At 42.2% G+C, this 13,325-nt stretch overlaps 1 protein-coding gene across 3 annotated transcripts in view; it reads right to left on the reverse strand.

Annotated features, from left to right (window-relative positions):
* The window catches only part of ATP11B (ATPase phospholipid transporting 11B (putative)), a 2,792,721-nt gene that overhangs the window by 2,173,696 nt on the left and 605,700 nt on the right, over positions 1 to 13,325 (reverse strand). For all 3 annotated transcript variants that reach the window (XM_044070307.1, XM_044070308.1, XM_044070309.1), the window contains exon 7: positions 9,807 to 9,910. In XM_044070307.1, coding sequence (XP_043926242.1) covers positions 9,807 to 9,910 — 104 coding nt within the window. The remainder of the gene's footprint in view (positions 1 to 9,806; positions 9,911 to 13,325) is intronic.

The following is a 13,325-nucleotide window of genomic DNA, read 5'->3' on the forward strand; positions in this document are numbered from 1 at the left end:
TAAGATCTGCAATTCAAATTGTAACTTGCTACATATCACCCACCATGTCCCACGACCCCCATTCTGCGTTTCTGGAAACACTGGAAAACAAAGGTCCTACCAAACACTAATATTGGGTGATTTCAATTACCCAAACATTAACTGGGAGAACTATTCAAGTACTAAACCCCTTGCCCAACATTTCCTAGAATTTATAAACTCAAAACGTCCTGGTTCAACTTGTCAACACTTCCACCAGAGGTGACAACATATTGGACCTGGTCATCACCAAGATGGGCGACCAATGCTCCACACCGGAGGTCAACCCCTTGCTGGTTAGATCTGGCCATAAATAAATCACTTTGGATATCCACATTCCATCCCCACCCCCGGACAAGAAAACCACCGGGAAAAACTTTTCAAAAGCAAACTTCACGTTACTTAAGACCAAGGTGAAAAGTTTCAAAGCCCCCACGCTGAAGGATAACGCTGTCCAAGCTGCAAATTCCTTTACTAATGCATTCTATGGGCACCTACAAGAATGCATGGATTGTGCCATCCCAAGCAAAACTAAGACTCACTCCTCCAAGAAAAGGAAACCAGTATGGTGAACTCCTGCCACAAACAAGCTATACAATAGAAGGAGGAAACTAGTACAGAAAAGAGTAAAATCCCAAGAAGGGAAGACATCCCTGATCAGTATCAGCAAGAAACTACGATCCTTCATAAAATCATCCAAGGCGAGCTTTGAAAGAAAAATTGCCAAGGACTCCAAAGATAACCACAAGGCATTCTTCAGCTATGTCAAGAATCTAAGTGGCAATGCTCAGATCTGCTCAGAGTTAGTGCAGAATGGCATAAAATACACTGAACCGACTGATATCGCCAACATCCTGGCAGACAGGTTAAGTGCAAATGTCACCCCCCTCTCACCCCCAAAAGGGCCCATAACCATACCAGAAGAAAGTAGAGTCCCTGAAATCACAGACACTCAGGTTAAAACAGCCCTCTCCAAAGCCAGAAACACAGCATCAATGGGACCGGATGGTGTCCCAGGCTGCGTCCTACACGAGCTCAAAGATGAACTAACCCTCACCTAAACACACTGTTCAAACTCAGCCACTCCACAGGCTATGTACCTATAGAGTGGCGCACAGCAACAGTTATTCCACTCCACAAAGGTGGAGCCACAACAGACCTCAGGAACTATCGCCCTATAAGCCTGACTAGCTTGGTCTGCAAGGCTATGGAGCGCATCATGGAACTCGGTAACAGAGACAACGGGAACCTCCAAACACTGTACCCTACCGAGTTTAGCTTTAAGGGCAGATCATGCCTCCTAAACCTGGTGGACTTCTTTGAGACAGTTACCAAGGCAACAGACGAGGGAAAGGTGGTACACACAGCCTACCTAGACCTCGCTAAGGCCTTCAACACCATTCCCCATTCTGGTATTATAGACAAGCTCACCAGCCTGAACATAAACCCCTACGCCACAAGATGGGTTGCCAACTGGCTTACTGACAGAACCCACATGGTAAGAGTCGTGGGAGCTAGGTCTGACTCTAAATCGGTTACAAGTGGCGTTCCCCAGGGCTCAGTCCTAGAACCCCTCCTGTTCAGCATATACTTCTCAGAGGTACAGGCAAGCACATGAGGACTATGGCTGACCAAGTTCGCAGACGACTGCAAACTAGGGGCTATAATTGACTCTTCGGCTGACACAGACATCCTCCAAAAGGGTCTCACTAAGATAAATACCTGGTGTCAAAATCATGGCATCAAGCTAAATGCCAAAAAGTGCATAGTCATCTCCTTTAGAAAAAAAGTACCCACAAACTACCACATAGGTGGTAGTCCCCTAAATATGGAAGATGTAATAAAGGATCTGGGGACCCAAGTAGATAGTAATCTTACCTTTGATAATCACATTGCCAAAGTGGTTAGAAAATCCTTCTACATGGCCCACCTAATCACAAAAGGGTTTGCATCCAGATCAAAAGAGGTCATTGTGCCCCTCTATTCATCACTCATCAGACCCATCAGAGTACAACGCCCCATTTGGGATGTACCTTACAAGACACCTGCAACAGCTGGAAAGATCACAGAAGTACCTCACCAAGAGGATCACTGCCCTCAAACAGATGTCCTATGCAGCTCGACTGAAGAAACTCCAGCTGTACTCGGTTGCATACCGCCTACTCAGAGGTGATCTCTGTCTGACATACAAGGCCATGTCCAACCCAGAATTGATGAACATGCTCCACCTAAAGAAAACCTTATCCCCTCGAGCCACACGCTCTAGGGATCTAAACCTCACCACAACAATAAAATGTGCTGAAGGGATAGATTCCTGTCCCAGAGACTTCCCATGCTTTGGAACAAGATCCCAATCTACATTAGGCAGAGCTCCTCCCTAACACTCTTCAAAAGAAACCTTGACGAGTGGATGGGAAACAGAAAGTTTACCTCGGGGATCACTTCAGTGGCTCTGCTGAACAGAGGCACAGGGAACTAAACTGAGGGGGCGGCAAAAGCCAACACATTCTGGCTAGGCTTATAAATACCTTCAGACAGATAGCCTAGTACCTACCTATGAACATCTTCCTCGGAAGACGGTGCCTGCTCAGCAGCTCCAGACCCATCCAAGGTAGTGACGACCACAGGATCCTTAGTCGAAGAAGAGTTTTGCGGCATACCAGACTCTGAAAAGGTCTCGGTAGCAGCATGCGAATCAACAGAAGTAGGTATCAGGGGCTGCAAAAGCACCTCATTGAGTACCGGAGGACTGACGAGTAGCTTAACAGAAGCATTGTCGGTAGGTTTGGACCTGTTAGGTCTGTCTCTGTCTTGATCTTAATGTTTTTTTGGAACATCTGCTGTCGGATGGCTTACCGAAGCCATATCGGAATTCGAAGACTGTTAACTAAAATATTGGGCTACAATAAGGGCCCGACGATGGACAGTTCTGGCGTTGAACATAGCACAGAAGCGACAAATGGGGATGTTATGGTCTGGGCCTAAACGAGTGACGCAGTAAGAGTGGAAGTCTTGGTGTGGTATTTGATTTCCACAGGCGAGACAATTGTTAACTTTTTCTGACATCTGTTAGTGCAACAAGAAAGGATCCCCAATGGGGTAATTAGCTTTAGAAGACTTCAGCTTCAATTCGGAGATGAAATCTCAGGTAGCGGCAGACCGGCACTCATGCAAACTGCTTCTGCTACGGGTTTCACAGCAAGAAAGAATGATCTAATGGCGTCGGCTGCCTTACTTTATACTACTGACGACCTGATGTCAGTCTTCAAGTGACAGCAACCGATGCAGAAATACTAAGCCTCTGGTATTCGGGCCAGCCAGGGGGCTACCCTGGCAGGGATAACCCAAATGTGATGAGTGCAACAGTGAAACATGATGAATATCTACCTTACATTCTGGGCAGAAGGGGGCACAGCAGGTGAATCTGTGCCAGTCTTTCCCATGCGTGTGTGTGTGTGTGTGTGTGTGTGTGTGTGTGTGTGTGTGTGTGTGTGTGCAAATCAAATCTCAAATAGTGTGCGTGTCAGCTGCTTGGGCAAGGACACAAACCACACTGGTTTCACAGAGAGAGTGTGGGAGGACTTAGCTCGGAACTATAGCTAAGGACTCAACTCTAAGCTGTGCCAGTGGGGAGTTTTATTAGGGGTCTGGATAGATGTAGACAGGAACCAGCCCCTGGACTGAGCGTGTTCCCTGGGTTCTCCTAAGGGAAATTGTGCTTGATGCAAAGAGGTCTGCATCTGGAAATACTAAGTCTATCCATTTGGATTCTAAGTAAACATCCCTCTCCAGTGTCAGTGGTGAGCAGTCAGACTCCTTGATTATTGGCCTAGCATGGGGATGTCATAACTACTTCATTGAGCAACCTAAAAAACAGACTTCATACATTAATCACTTCTTCATCTTAAACTCCTGCTAGACAACACTACTTTTTGGGACAAAGTTTACTTGTAAGATTTTGTTGAATGTATTTGCCAAAATGTTTACATTATATGTTTCTTAACTACTTCTTGTCTTCTGACCCAGATAGCAAACCTCAAATAAAATAAAATAAATTCCTAATTAAACTAGAAAGGGCTCCTTGTACATCAACACTTGAACTTCTGACTTCCTCTTAAATGAAGTGACAGCTATAAAATAACAGCTTCCATGTTAGAAATTTTATCTGGGCTGCTGCTGCAGGCTAAAAGGGAGCTTTGTTACATGTTTGTAGGACATAACTGAAGTCTCACTGGGGGGGGAGGGTGGCAAGTCTCTTGTGTGATGATCTCAAAGGTAATACCCTCATAAGGAATTGTTTGCCTGGGAACATGCTGGCCAAGGATGAACCTAAAGGAGGGAAAGTTGACATAGCTGAGAGATAAACTTTAACAGAAATACAAGCCAAGGCTGTTCCAGAAAGTGCATTAAGCTACTGGTACTGTGTTGGGGTCCTGCCTTCTTCACAGGCACCGGTTTATAAAACCTCTTCCATTTAGACAGACAAGATTTTCTAGTGGTTGTCTTTCTTGCCCTTTTCATAATACTCAGCATGTTCTCTGTGGACTGGTATCTGAAAGGCAGGACGACCAAATCATCCAAGCCTATAGCTATACTGTCTTCTGAATGGGGTGCCTGAGGGACCCTTTATTCAGTATAAGTAGGCCCACCATTAGAAGTAAGACAAGGGAAAATTATTGCACTGCCAGAGCCAAAAGGGTGCTATTACTACCATCTTTGGTCTTTTCTGTTTCATAGGGTCATATGTGATTACTAAGCTAATAGCTAGGAGCCTTTTTCAGCCTGGCCATACTTTCTCAGATGCACTTGACATGACTTGACACCCTAGGGTAATCTTAAGGGACAGATATAGGCTTGGACAATAAGTGGTAAAGCATTTACAGGCTGCCTCTGTCTATAAGAGGCATAGGGAAGAACACTGCTTCACACCAAGTACAGGGATACGGACAGGGATTAGAAGCAGTCCAAGAAGGACATGTTTAAGCCCTGTATTTTTTTGCAGACCCTCCAGTTGTAGCAAATGTCTGGTCAGATACCTACTGAAGGGTGCACTGTGTTCAATTATTGGTCTGAGGACGGCCACAGTACAGCAGAACAATGACATCCTTGGAGCTAGAAGTCATAGCCTTACTTATACATTGTGCAAGAAAGAATGACTTTCTCTCCATCCAAGACATGTGATGATCAAAAGCCAGAATACAGTCTACATGCATTCACAAATCCCTGACCACTGGGAGTCTACTCTTATGAGTATATTATCAATGTGATAACTTCCGTGGGGTGGAAGTCTTTCTAATGGAAACTATTAAGCACTTATTTGCATCAACTTTTAGATCATGGCTTTGGCACAAGTTAGTCTGTGCCAAGCCTTCTTGAATGGTATTTATGTCTTTGGGGGACTCGGTGACTGTGCCCATTTTGTAGTTGCCTGCAGACTTGGTCAGCCAGAGATGCTACAAAAGAGAGATCCCAACACCAAGCTCTGAGGAATTGCAATAATGACTGGTTTGGAAGGAGCCTCTCCTATCCGAACACCTTGGGTCTTATCTGTAAGCCAGCTATCCATCAGATGACATACGGGTTTATGCCTAATTTAGTGAGTCTATCTACAATGCCAGAGTGAGGTATTCAGTCAAATATTTTGACCAGGTTGAGGTACGCAGTGTGCATTACTTTGTTACTGTCCATGGCTTTAGTGACCGTCTCAAAGTTGTCCACCAGGTTGAGAAGACATGACCTGCTGTTGAAAAAAAACAAGCTGGGCTAGATCCAATGTCTGTAAATTTCTTATTTCTTTTTCAACATTTCCGTGAGGACTCTTTCCATGAGTTTGCATATGAGACAAGTCTGATAAGGATCTGTAGTTGCTCAGGTCCACAGATGGCCCATCTTGTGCAATGGGATAACAGTTGCTGCCTTCCATTAGCTTGGCACAAAGCCTGTCTGGAGGGTATGGTTGACTAGAGATTCTACTGGGGCTGACAGGTCTTGTTTGGTGCTATTTAGTAGGCATTATGGGATATTACCAGGGCCCACCAATGCCATGTTATTTGACATAGAGTGCATTAAGGACCTGCTCCCTAGTGACAGTTGGGAAAGTTATGATTGAGGGTATTCCTTAAGGAATGACTGGGGAGAGAAGAGGATAAAACTGAAGCTAAATTTGCGAGCCAGCAGATTTGCTATCTCCTTTGGCTCAGTATAGGTGACTCGTTCACAGTTAATTCAGCCGATTGCCGTGTGTGACATTTGAGGTTCCAGACATAGCTGAATAAGACCTTGTCCTTTGCCTGGTAGGCTATTCATTAAATCATATTTGGAGTTGATAGACTATTAGTTCCCCGAGTTGCATGTTTAAATTGATGAGGGGGTTATTACCTTGCTGGACACAGCGCTTCCAACTTTTGGCAATAATTTTCTTTCTTTTGTTAAACAACCTATTGATGGTGGGATTCCACCAGGGCGGCTTCTTTTTTTAAGGTCTCTTATGCTTATATGGGGTAGGTACAGCTGTCTCCATGCAGCTAATTACATGATTGTACAGGATTTGTATGAACAGTTCTGCTTGGGCAGCAGTGTTCTCACGGCTTGGGGTGTTTGGAATATTGTTAGGGTATCTCAACAGCAGGAAGTTAGCCTATGAACATTTCTTAAAACTGGGGTCAAGGTTTAAATTTAATTTCAAAGGAGACAGTGTTATGGTGCAACCTGACTAATGAGGATATATGGAGGGGGGGGGAACAATGCTCCCCCATGTTTGTAAGAACCTGGTCAAAGATGTTAATGCCCTAGTAGGTGTATGGACCAGCTGGTGTAGAATATATTTGTGTTGATAAGTCTAGGAATCTATGGGCCTCTTGGATGTTTGAGCACATGTATCATTCCCAGTTTATGCTGGAGTAGTTAAAGTTGCCCCATAAATATGGTATCGGGTTGAATGAAGAGAGTCTCCAGCACACTTAAGTATGCTGTACGTGGCTCATGGGTCATGGTCTCAGTTTATGGATCACCCTGCAGTGCAAGAAAATGACAGGAGTGCGGGAAGAATGTTCATGTATTCAAGGCTGCTCCCCATTTGAAAGAAGACTCACAGGGTCACCCAGGCTTCTTCTTGCTTCTCCCCTGCCTTTTTTTCATGACTTCACCCTTTATACCTCTCACTGTCTTAGCTTGACCTTGCCAGCAATAGGAGAAACCTGGGCTTTGAGGGGTAAAAATCCTCTCATACCATGGCAAGGGAGGATGAAAAGGTTGTTCAACACCCTCCATGACATTTCCACTTTCCTCTGTTTCCTTAAAACTTCACTGGTAGAGCTCCCAAAAAGCAATTCCTTATCCAAGGATGCACTTAAAAGCTGCACTTTGACATCCTCTGGCAGGGGCTGTAGCCTCAGTCATACGACTTCCAGATCACAGAACCCATAGTTGCTGCCCTGCAGTAACATGCATAGCAACTCATCTATGATTACTAGAATGTTTTACCAACTGACTAGCTGTCTGGGTGAGTTGCAAGAGTTCAGTAATGGACATCTTTTCTCTTAGTTGGTCTAGGAGGACTATATGAAACTTGGATGCACAAATCTGGCAACATATTGCCCTGAAGGCCAGAGAGACAACTGCATAAACTTTCTTTCTAAACCTAAGTACTCTGCTTTCTTTCTTATTTGGGAGAATATTGCAAGCAGGAACCTATTTGGACCCCTTTTTTCTGGATTCAAGGACAGCACTGTGGGATCATATTCTTACATATGCACTTGGACTCACAGACCCTACAGAACCTGCCAGTTTTATTTTAGGATCAAAGAACTGACAGTCTGGTTCCTGGGAGGCAGCTAAGTAGGCATCCTTCACAGCAACCAAGATAGGAGGCACATGTTTAGGCTATCCATGCTCAGCAAATCAAAATACATTTTTTGAGCTTAGATGCTGCCTTTCCCTTCCCAATGAAACAATACCCCATTCTAGTAATGGTTTCTTCAAATAAGATTTCCTCTGTAGGGGACTCGGAGAAAACGGGGTCCTCTGTGCCAATATCATATCACAGGGTAGAAGTCACCCAAGAATAATCCATAGCTTCCCCATCAGTTTCCTGGAAGTCCTCCACCTGTGCAAACAAATGTTCCCTTTATCTTTTAGAAGAGCAGACTCATTTAGACAATGACTGCAAGCTTTGAAGAGACTTTAGGAGCTCGTGCCAGCGTACACCATCTTTTTAGGCAAGTCTGAATAGGGAGGGAATAACAGGAAAAAGAACCACCCAAAGTTTGAGACTCAGACTTGTCAGGAGATAGGTGATGGTGAAATGTGCAATTTCTGGGTCTTTTTCAGTGGGACATCTCACAGCTAGCAATGTTGTCTTTCATCAGTACGGTAGGGGGTCCTGGCCTCCTCTTAAGAAACACAGTTTCGGCCACATGTGCTCGAGTTTGTGTATACATTTGAGCTAAATCCCGGTTGCCAGTCCTCTAAGTCATGCTACAATCTTCTGACATGACTGTGTCCAAAAAGGGTCATCACCAGAGTCCTCTATATGAACAGATTTACAGTCAAAGGGTTATGAAAGCATCTTACTTTAGCCAGCCCTCTTACACCAACTGGGAATGGTCACCTGTGTAGTCTCTCTTGTTGCTCTCTTTGTCTTCTCCTTAATTTTCCTTTACTTGGAGAGGATGTCAAGAGGTCATGGAAAACCCTGCAAACTCAGTCGTAGACTTTCTATCCACGTAATATTGCAGAGAATGCTGACAACTTCAGATAATCAATAGTTAAAGCCCTGGCAAACTACACAATGTCTTTGTCAGGGCAAAGCAGAAATTGAAACAACTGTAGAAGTCCTCCTAAGGAATCTGTGTGCCACATGCCTTCCCCTTTTAGGCCCTGACATATGGCAAACATCAAAAATGACTCAACTCCATCAATTAAAACATATACAAATCTTAAACAGTGAAGGGAAAAAAAAAGAAAGGTTCCCCAACTGGGTACTTACCTGATTCCTGAGCTCTGAAGCAGGCAAAAACCAGTAAGACTACCTGCGATGCTAGTATACAAGGTATGTCATCGAAATGCAGTAAGTAATACCTAATGCAATACAGGCGGACATCTGCTTTACTCTGCGAGCATTCTGAGGTGCCAGGAAGTCAGCATCCACTATGCAAATGGAAGAAGGATTCTTAGCTCTAGAATTTGAGTCAGATGTCTAGGATCTATGTCTAAGTAGTCATAATCACTGCAACAGGGATGTAAACTAAGAACATATAGAAAGAGAAGTGGCCAGGCAAGACACCAGTGTTACAAACTCATGCAAATGTGAGGTCAGTGCTACAATACACCAAAAGGAGGTTTAAACCCTTTTACAAAAAAAAAAAGACTAGCCAGACAAAAATGACAGGTAAGAGAAAAAATGTGTTTTACTGTTGCAAGCATTCTCCAGAAATAAACTACAATTCACTTTCTCTAACTGCAACTCATGTTATCTATTCAGTACAGGGAAAAATGGTGTTCTAAGTAAAACAGACAGTCTACAAAGCAAGATGTGCACAAAGACCTGCCAAAATCTATCAAAACTGTAAAATTCTAACTTCCCACTGATCACAGTGTTAAAAGCACAAATCAATCAATGGCTAAAAGAATGTAGTTTCTGAAAAAAATTGTCTTCCATTTTTCAAAATAACTGAAAAATACACATTTTCAAAAAACTCTCTCTCAGAAGATAACCACATACAGTCCCGTACCACTATTACCATACAATTATTGCCATTTGTACCACATGCACTACTTCATAGCCATACCTGTACAAGTCTGCTTCAGGCTGCTGGCATTCAATAACTGCTGAAAGTGTGTCCAAACTGCTTACATTCTGTAATACTCTTGTTTCTGGAACTGTACAATGAGTCTATAGAAACAAAAAATAAAGCAAATAAAAGATACACTCAAGAAATTTTATTCAATAGAAGAATAAAAAATACTCAAACAAATACATTTATATTAAGTTAATGATAAACACGATTACTTCATAGCCAATTCACTTTAACATACACTGGAGATTTCATTCTGTTCTGTGGTCTTTTTCACAAAACCTGCAGGCTCTGCCAAAAAAAAAAATGAACATCTGCACACAAAGGTAATCGGAAACTGTCTCACTGTCAGAGGTTCACAACTCAAATGCTGCTCAGAATAGAAAAGGTACAAGAAAATCCGTTGCTGAAACTGAACCACCAACCAACCTTGAGATCCATAAACAAGCCTAGTGCAATAGCAGTATGTCTTCTGTAAGCATAGCTTAATTAACTAGGTGACCATTTGTGGCCAATTTCACTACTAACTAGAAAACTAGCTAGCAGAAATTACAGGAAATGTGAAGAAACAGATTCATAGGTTCATAGATTGGTACTAGGCTATCGGCCCTAGGGCCTATACAAGCCTAGCCATAACAATTCCCTGGCTATTTCTTCCTGCAATATTTACTTCCCTGGACCCCTGTCTAGCAGGGCGACTGATGTGATCCCTGGGGTGAATTTCCAATCTCTCATCCAATCGTCAAGGTTCCTTTTGAAGAGGGCCAAGAGGCGCTCTGCTTGACATGTATGGGCAGTCTATTCCAGAGTCTGGAGAGTCTCTGGGCCAGGAACCTATCCCTCCAGCATATTTTGTTCATTGTGATGACAAGGTTTAGATCCCTGGAGCGTGTGGCTCTGAGGGATTGGGATTTCTTTAAGTGTAGCATGTCCAGCAGCTCTGGGTTTGACATGGCCTTGTATGTTAAGCAGAGATTGCCTCTAAGTAGACGATATGCGAAGAGTACAGCTGGAGGTTTTTTTTTTTAGACTTTCCGCATAGGGCATCTGCAATTCCTGCACATTCCTACAACTGTGTCTGGAACTGATGTGTAGAAAATGACAGCATGCAATATGTATGTGTCTAAGCACACACATGCCACAGCTCTCAACCTTTTGGTACAAACAATCCGGGCAATCCCAAAAATAATAGGGGGAACAACTTAGACCTTTTATTCTAGCAACTTTCTTTTTTTACCATGCACTTTCTGAAGTATACAAAGTATGAAAGTCAAATGACTGTCATTATTTAGTGAATTCAAACCTCACTGACTTGCCACAGAAATCCAGAAAATCACAAATTTAATGAGGAACAGACCAAAAATATGAGGCAAAAATCTGGACATTTTGCGAACATTTGTACAGTTGAGAGGTATGACACATGCACATGTGCTATTGCTGCAACATTATGAGAAAGCCTGCAAGCAACATTAAAGGACCTATACTGCACAGTCTAAAAGTCTGTTTTTGGCCATTAAAAGGGATGGAACTGGGGTTACAGGAAAGCAAAACAGGTGGGGAAGCAAGCACAGGAACATACACAATGTAAACAGGGAAGGTAACAACGGGTCTGGGTAGAGAAAAGAAGGATATATATATTTTTTCAGGGACAGACACTTTTTGCAAAAGATGAAGGAGGATTGAGGGAAAAGATAAGGGATGGCAAAAGGGTGTGGTCTACAAATAGGGGCACACAAACATGAAACAGAGAAAGATTGACAGGGGAGGCAGTGACACACTGTGTGGAGGTCATTGAAATTACAGACATACAAAGACAGGTCAGTGGCAATGAGGAGGACTGGCCAACAACCAGGGAAAGGATGTAGCACACAAGGAAGAGCAACACCAGAATGGGAGATAGGGTTGGCATGCCATTCTGTATTACACTGACTGTGCAATACCCAGAGAGAGGTCAGTCAGCACCCTGCCAACCCAACCAACTGGGCCATTCCTGAGGTGGTGATGGCAGAGAATGGTGATAGATGCTGCCAGGACATCAGTGAGAATGAGACTTGGAGACACATTTGATACGTTTAAACAACACACCAACAATTTACTACTTATAGGAATTTACCCATCCTAATCTATTAACTACATAACTGTTAGGAGACATCCTGACACAAATTTCAACTAAAAAAAGAATGCAGTATAACACATGCCTAAGTCTAGCCTAGCTTATAATACATTTACAAATATTTACAATACAAGACATTTTATACTATTTACTATTATTTACTATTTATTACATTATAATTAATAATATACATATAATTTATATGTTTTATTATTATTAATTTATATTATATTTATATTATTTATATGCCCTGTATAAAAAGTAGGGCTGCAATTGTACTCTAACACAACACACACAGTATACTAACACTAATAAAGACGTAGAAACAAATGGCCTAAAAACACAGCTATTAACTTTACTGTAGAAGAAGTAAAGGTAACTATACACCCTGTAAAAAAAGGAGGGCTAAACAACACACTCCAAGAGGGAAGAAACTCTGTGCCCTATGAAAAGTAAGGGCTAAAACTATTAAGCACACTAAACTATGCTAGAATATATACAACTATATCCCCTACGAAAGAGCTAACACCCACTTTTAGCTAAAGAGTAAAGAGAAATAAAGGGCCTAAAAAAAAGCAGCCACTAATTCCTCTGTAATTAAGCTAATTCAAGAGAGATATGGAGAATAGAAGGCCTAAAAAAAAAAAAAAAAAAAACACGGCCTTAAAGATTAATTATCTAATCTAAATAGTCAAATATCTAACTATAAGAACAAGCTACGCAATATAACTACTATATCAATGCTAAATGATTACATTTTTGCTAAAATTATAGCTGTAATATTCAAACAAGAAAAGTTATTCACTGGTGAACATCCGATCAAGTTGCAGCGGCAAACGAGATCTGAAGAAAGATCAGGATGCATCATGGGATAGGGAGTTGGCCTCAAGCTGGTTGAAGACCTTTAGCTTTTGCAGTTCCGAACCCATCAGTAAACAATGAAGGCAAGATAGAACAACTTCACATAATTCCTTTTCATATATTATTGAGTGCAGGTGCTGTTATCTTGTAATCAGGCAGGAAACTACAAAGTTTCAGCAGTTTCCTGCAAGCAGATGAAATGTTCTGTTTTTAGAATTTATAGATCTTGACTGTATATAGTTGTTAACCTGTGTAAATTATGTTTTATATTGCAAAGTTATGAAATGACATTCATTATGTAACATCAATAAAAACATTTAAGCAAAAAATGTTCTGTTTAATGCCTTTGTCCTTCACCTGTACTAGCAGAAATGTCAGCACAGACACTGCGTCTTTTAAAAAACTGCACAGTCATTATGTTTCTTGAAGTATTAAAATTCACATAGGTCACTTAGTCACATACTCAAGTATGTCTTAGGTGATGATTAGAGAGAGGGGGGATGATTGTGAGAAATAAGCAGAAAGCAGGATTATTATAG

The sequence above is a fragment of the Protopterus annectens genome, chromosome 4.part1 (genome assembly GCF_019279795.1).
Source record: "Protopterus annectens isolate FY-2018-M chromosome 4.part1, PAN1.0, whole genome shotgun sequence".
NCBI lineage: Eukaryota > Metazoa > Chordata > Ceratodontiformes > Protopteridae > Protopterus > Protopterus annectens.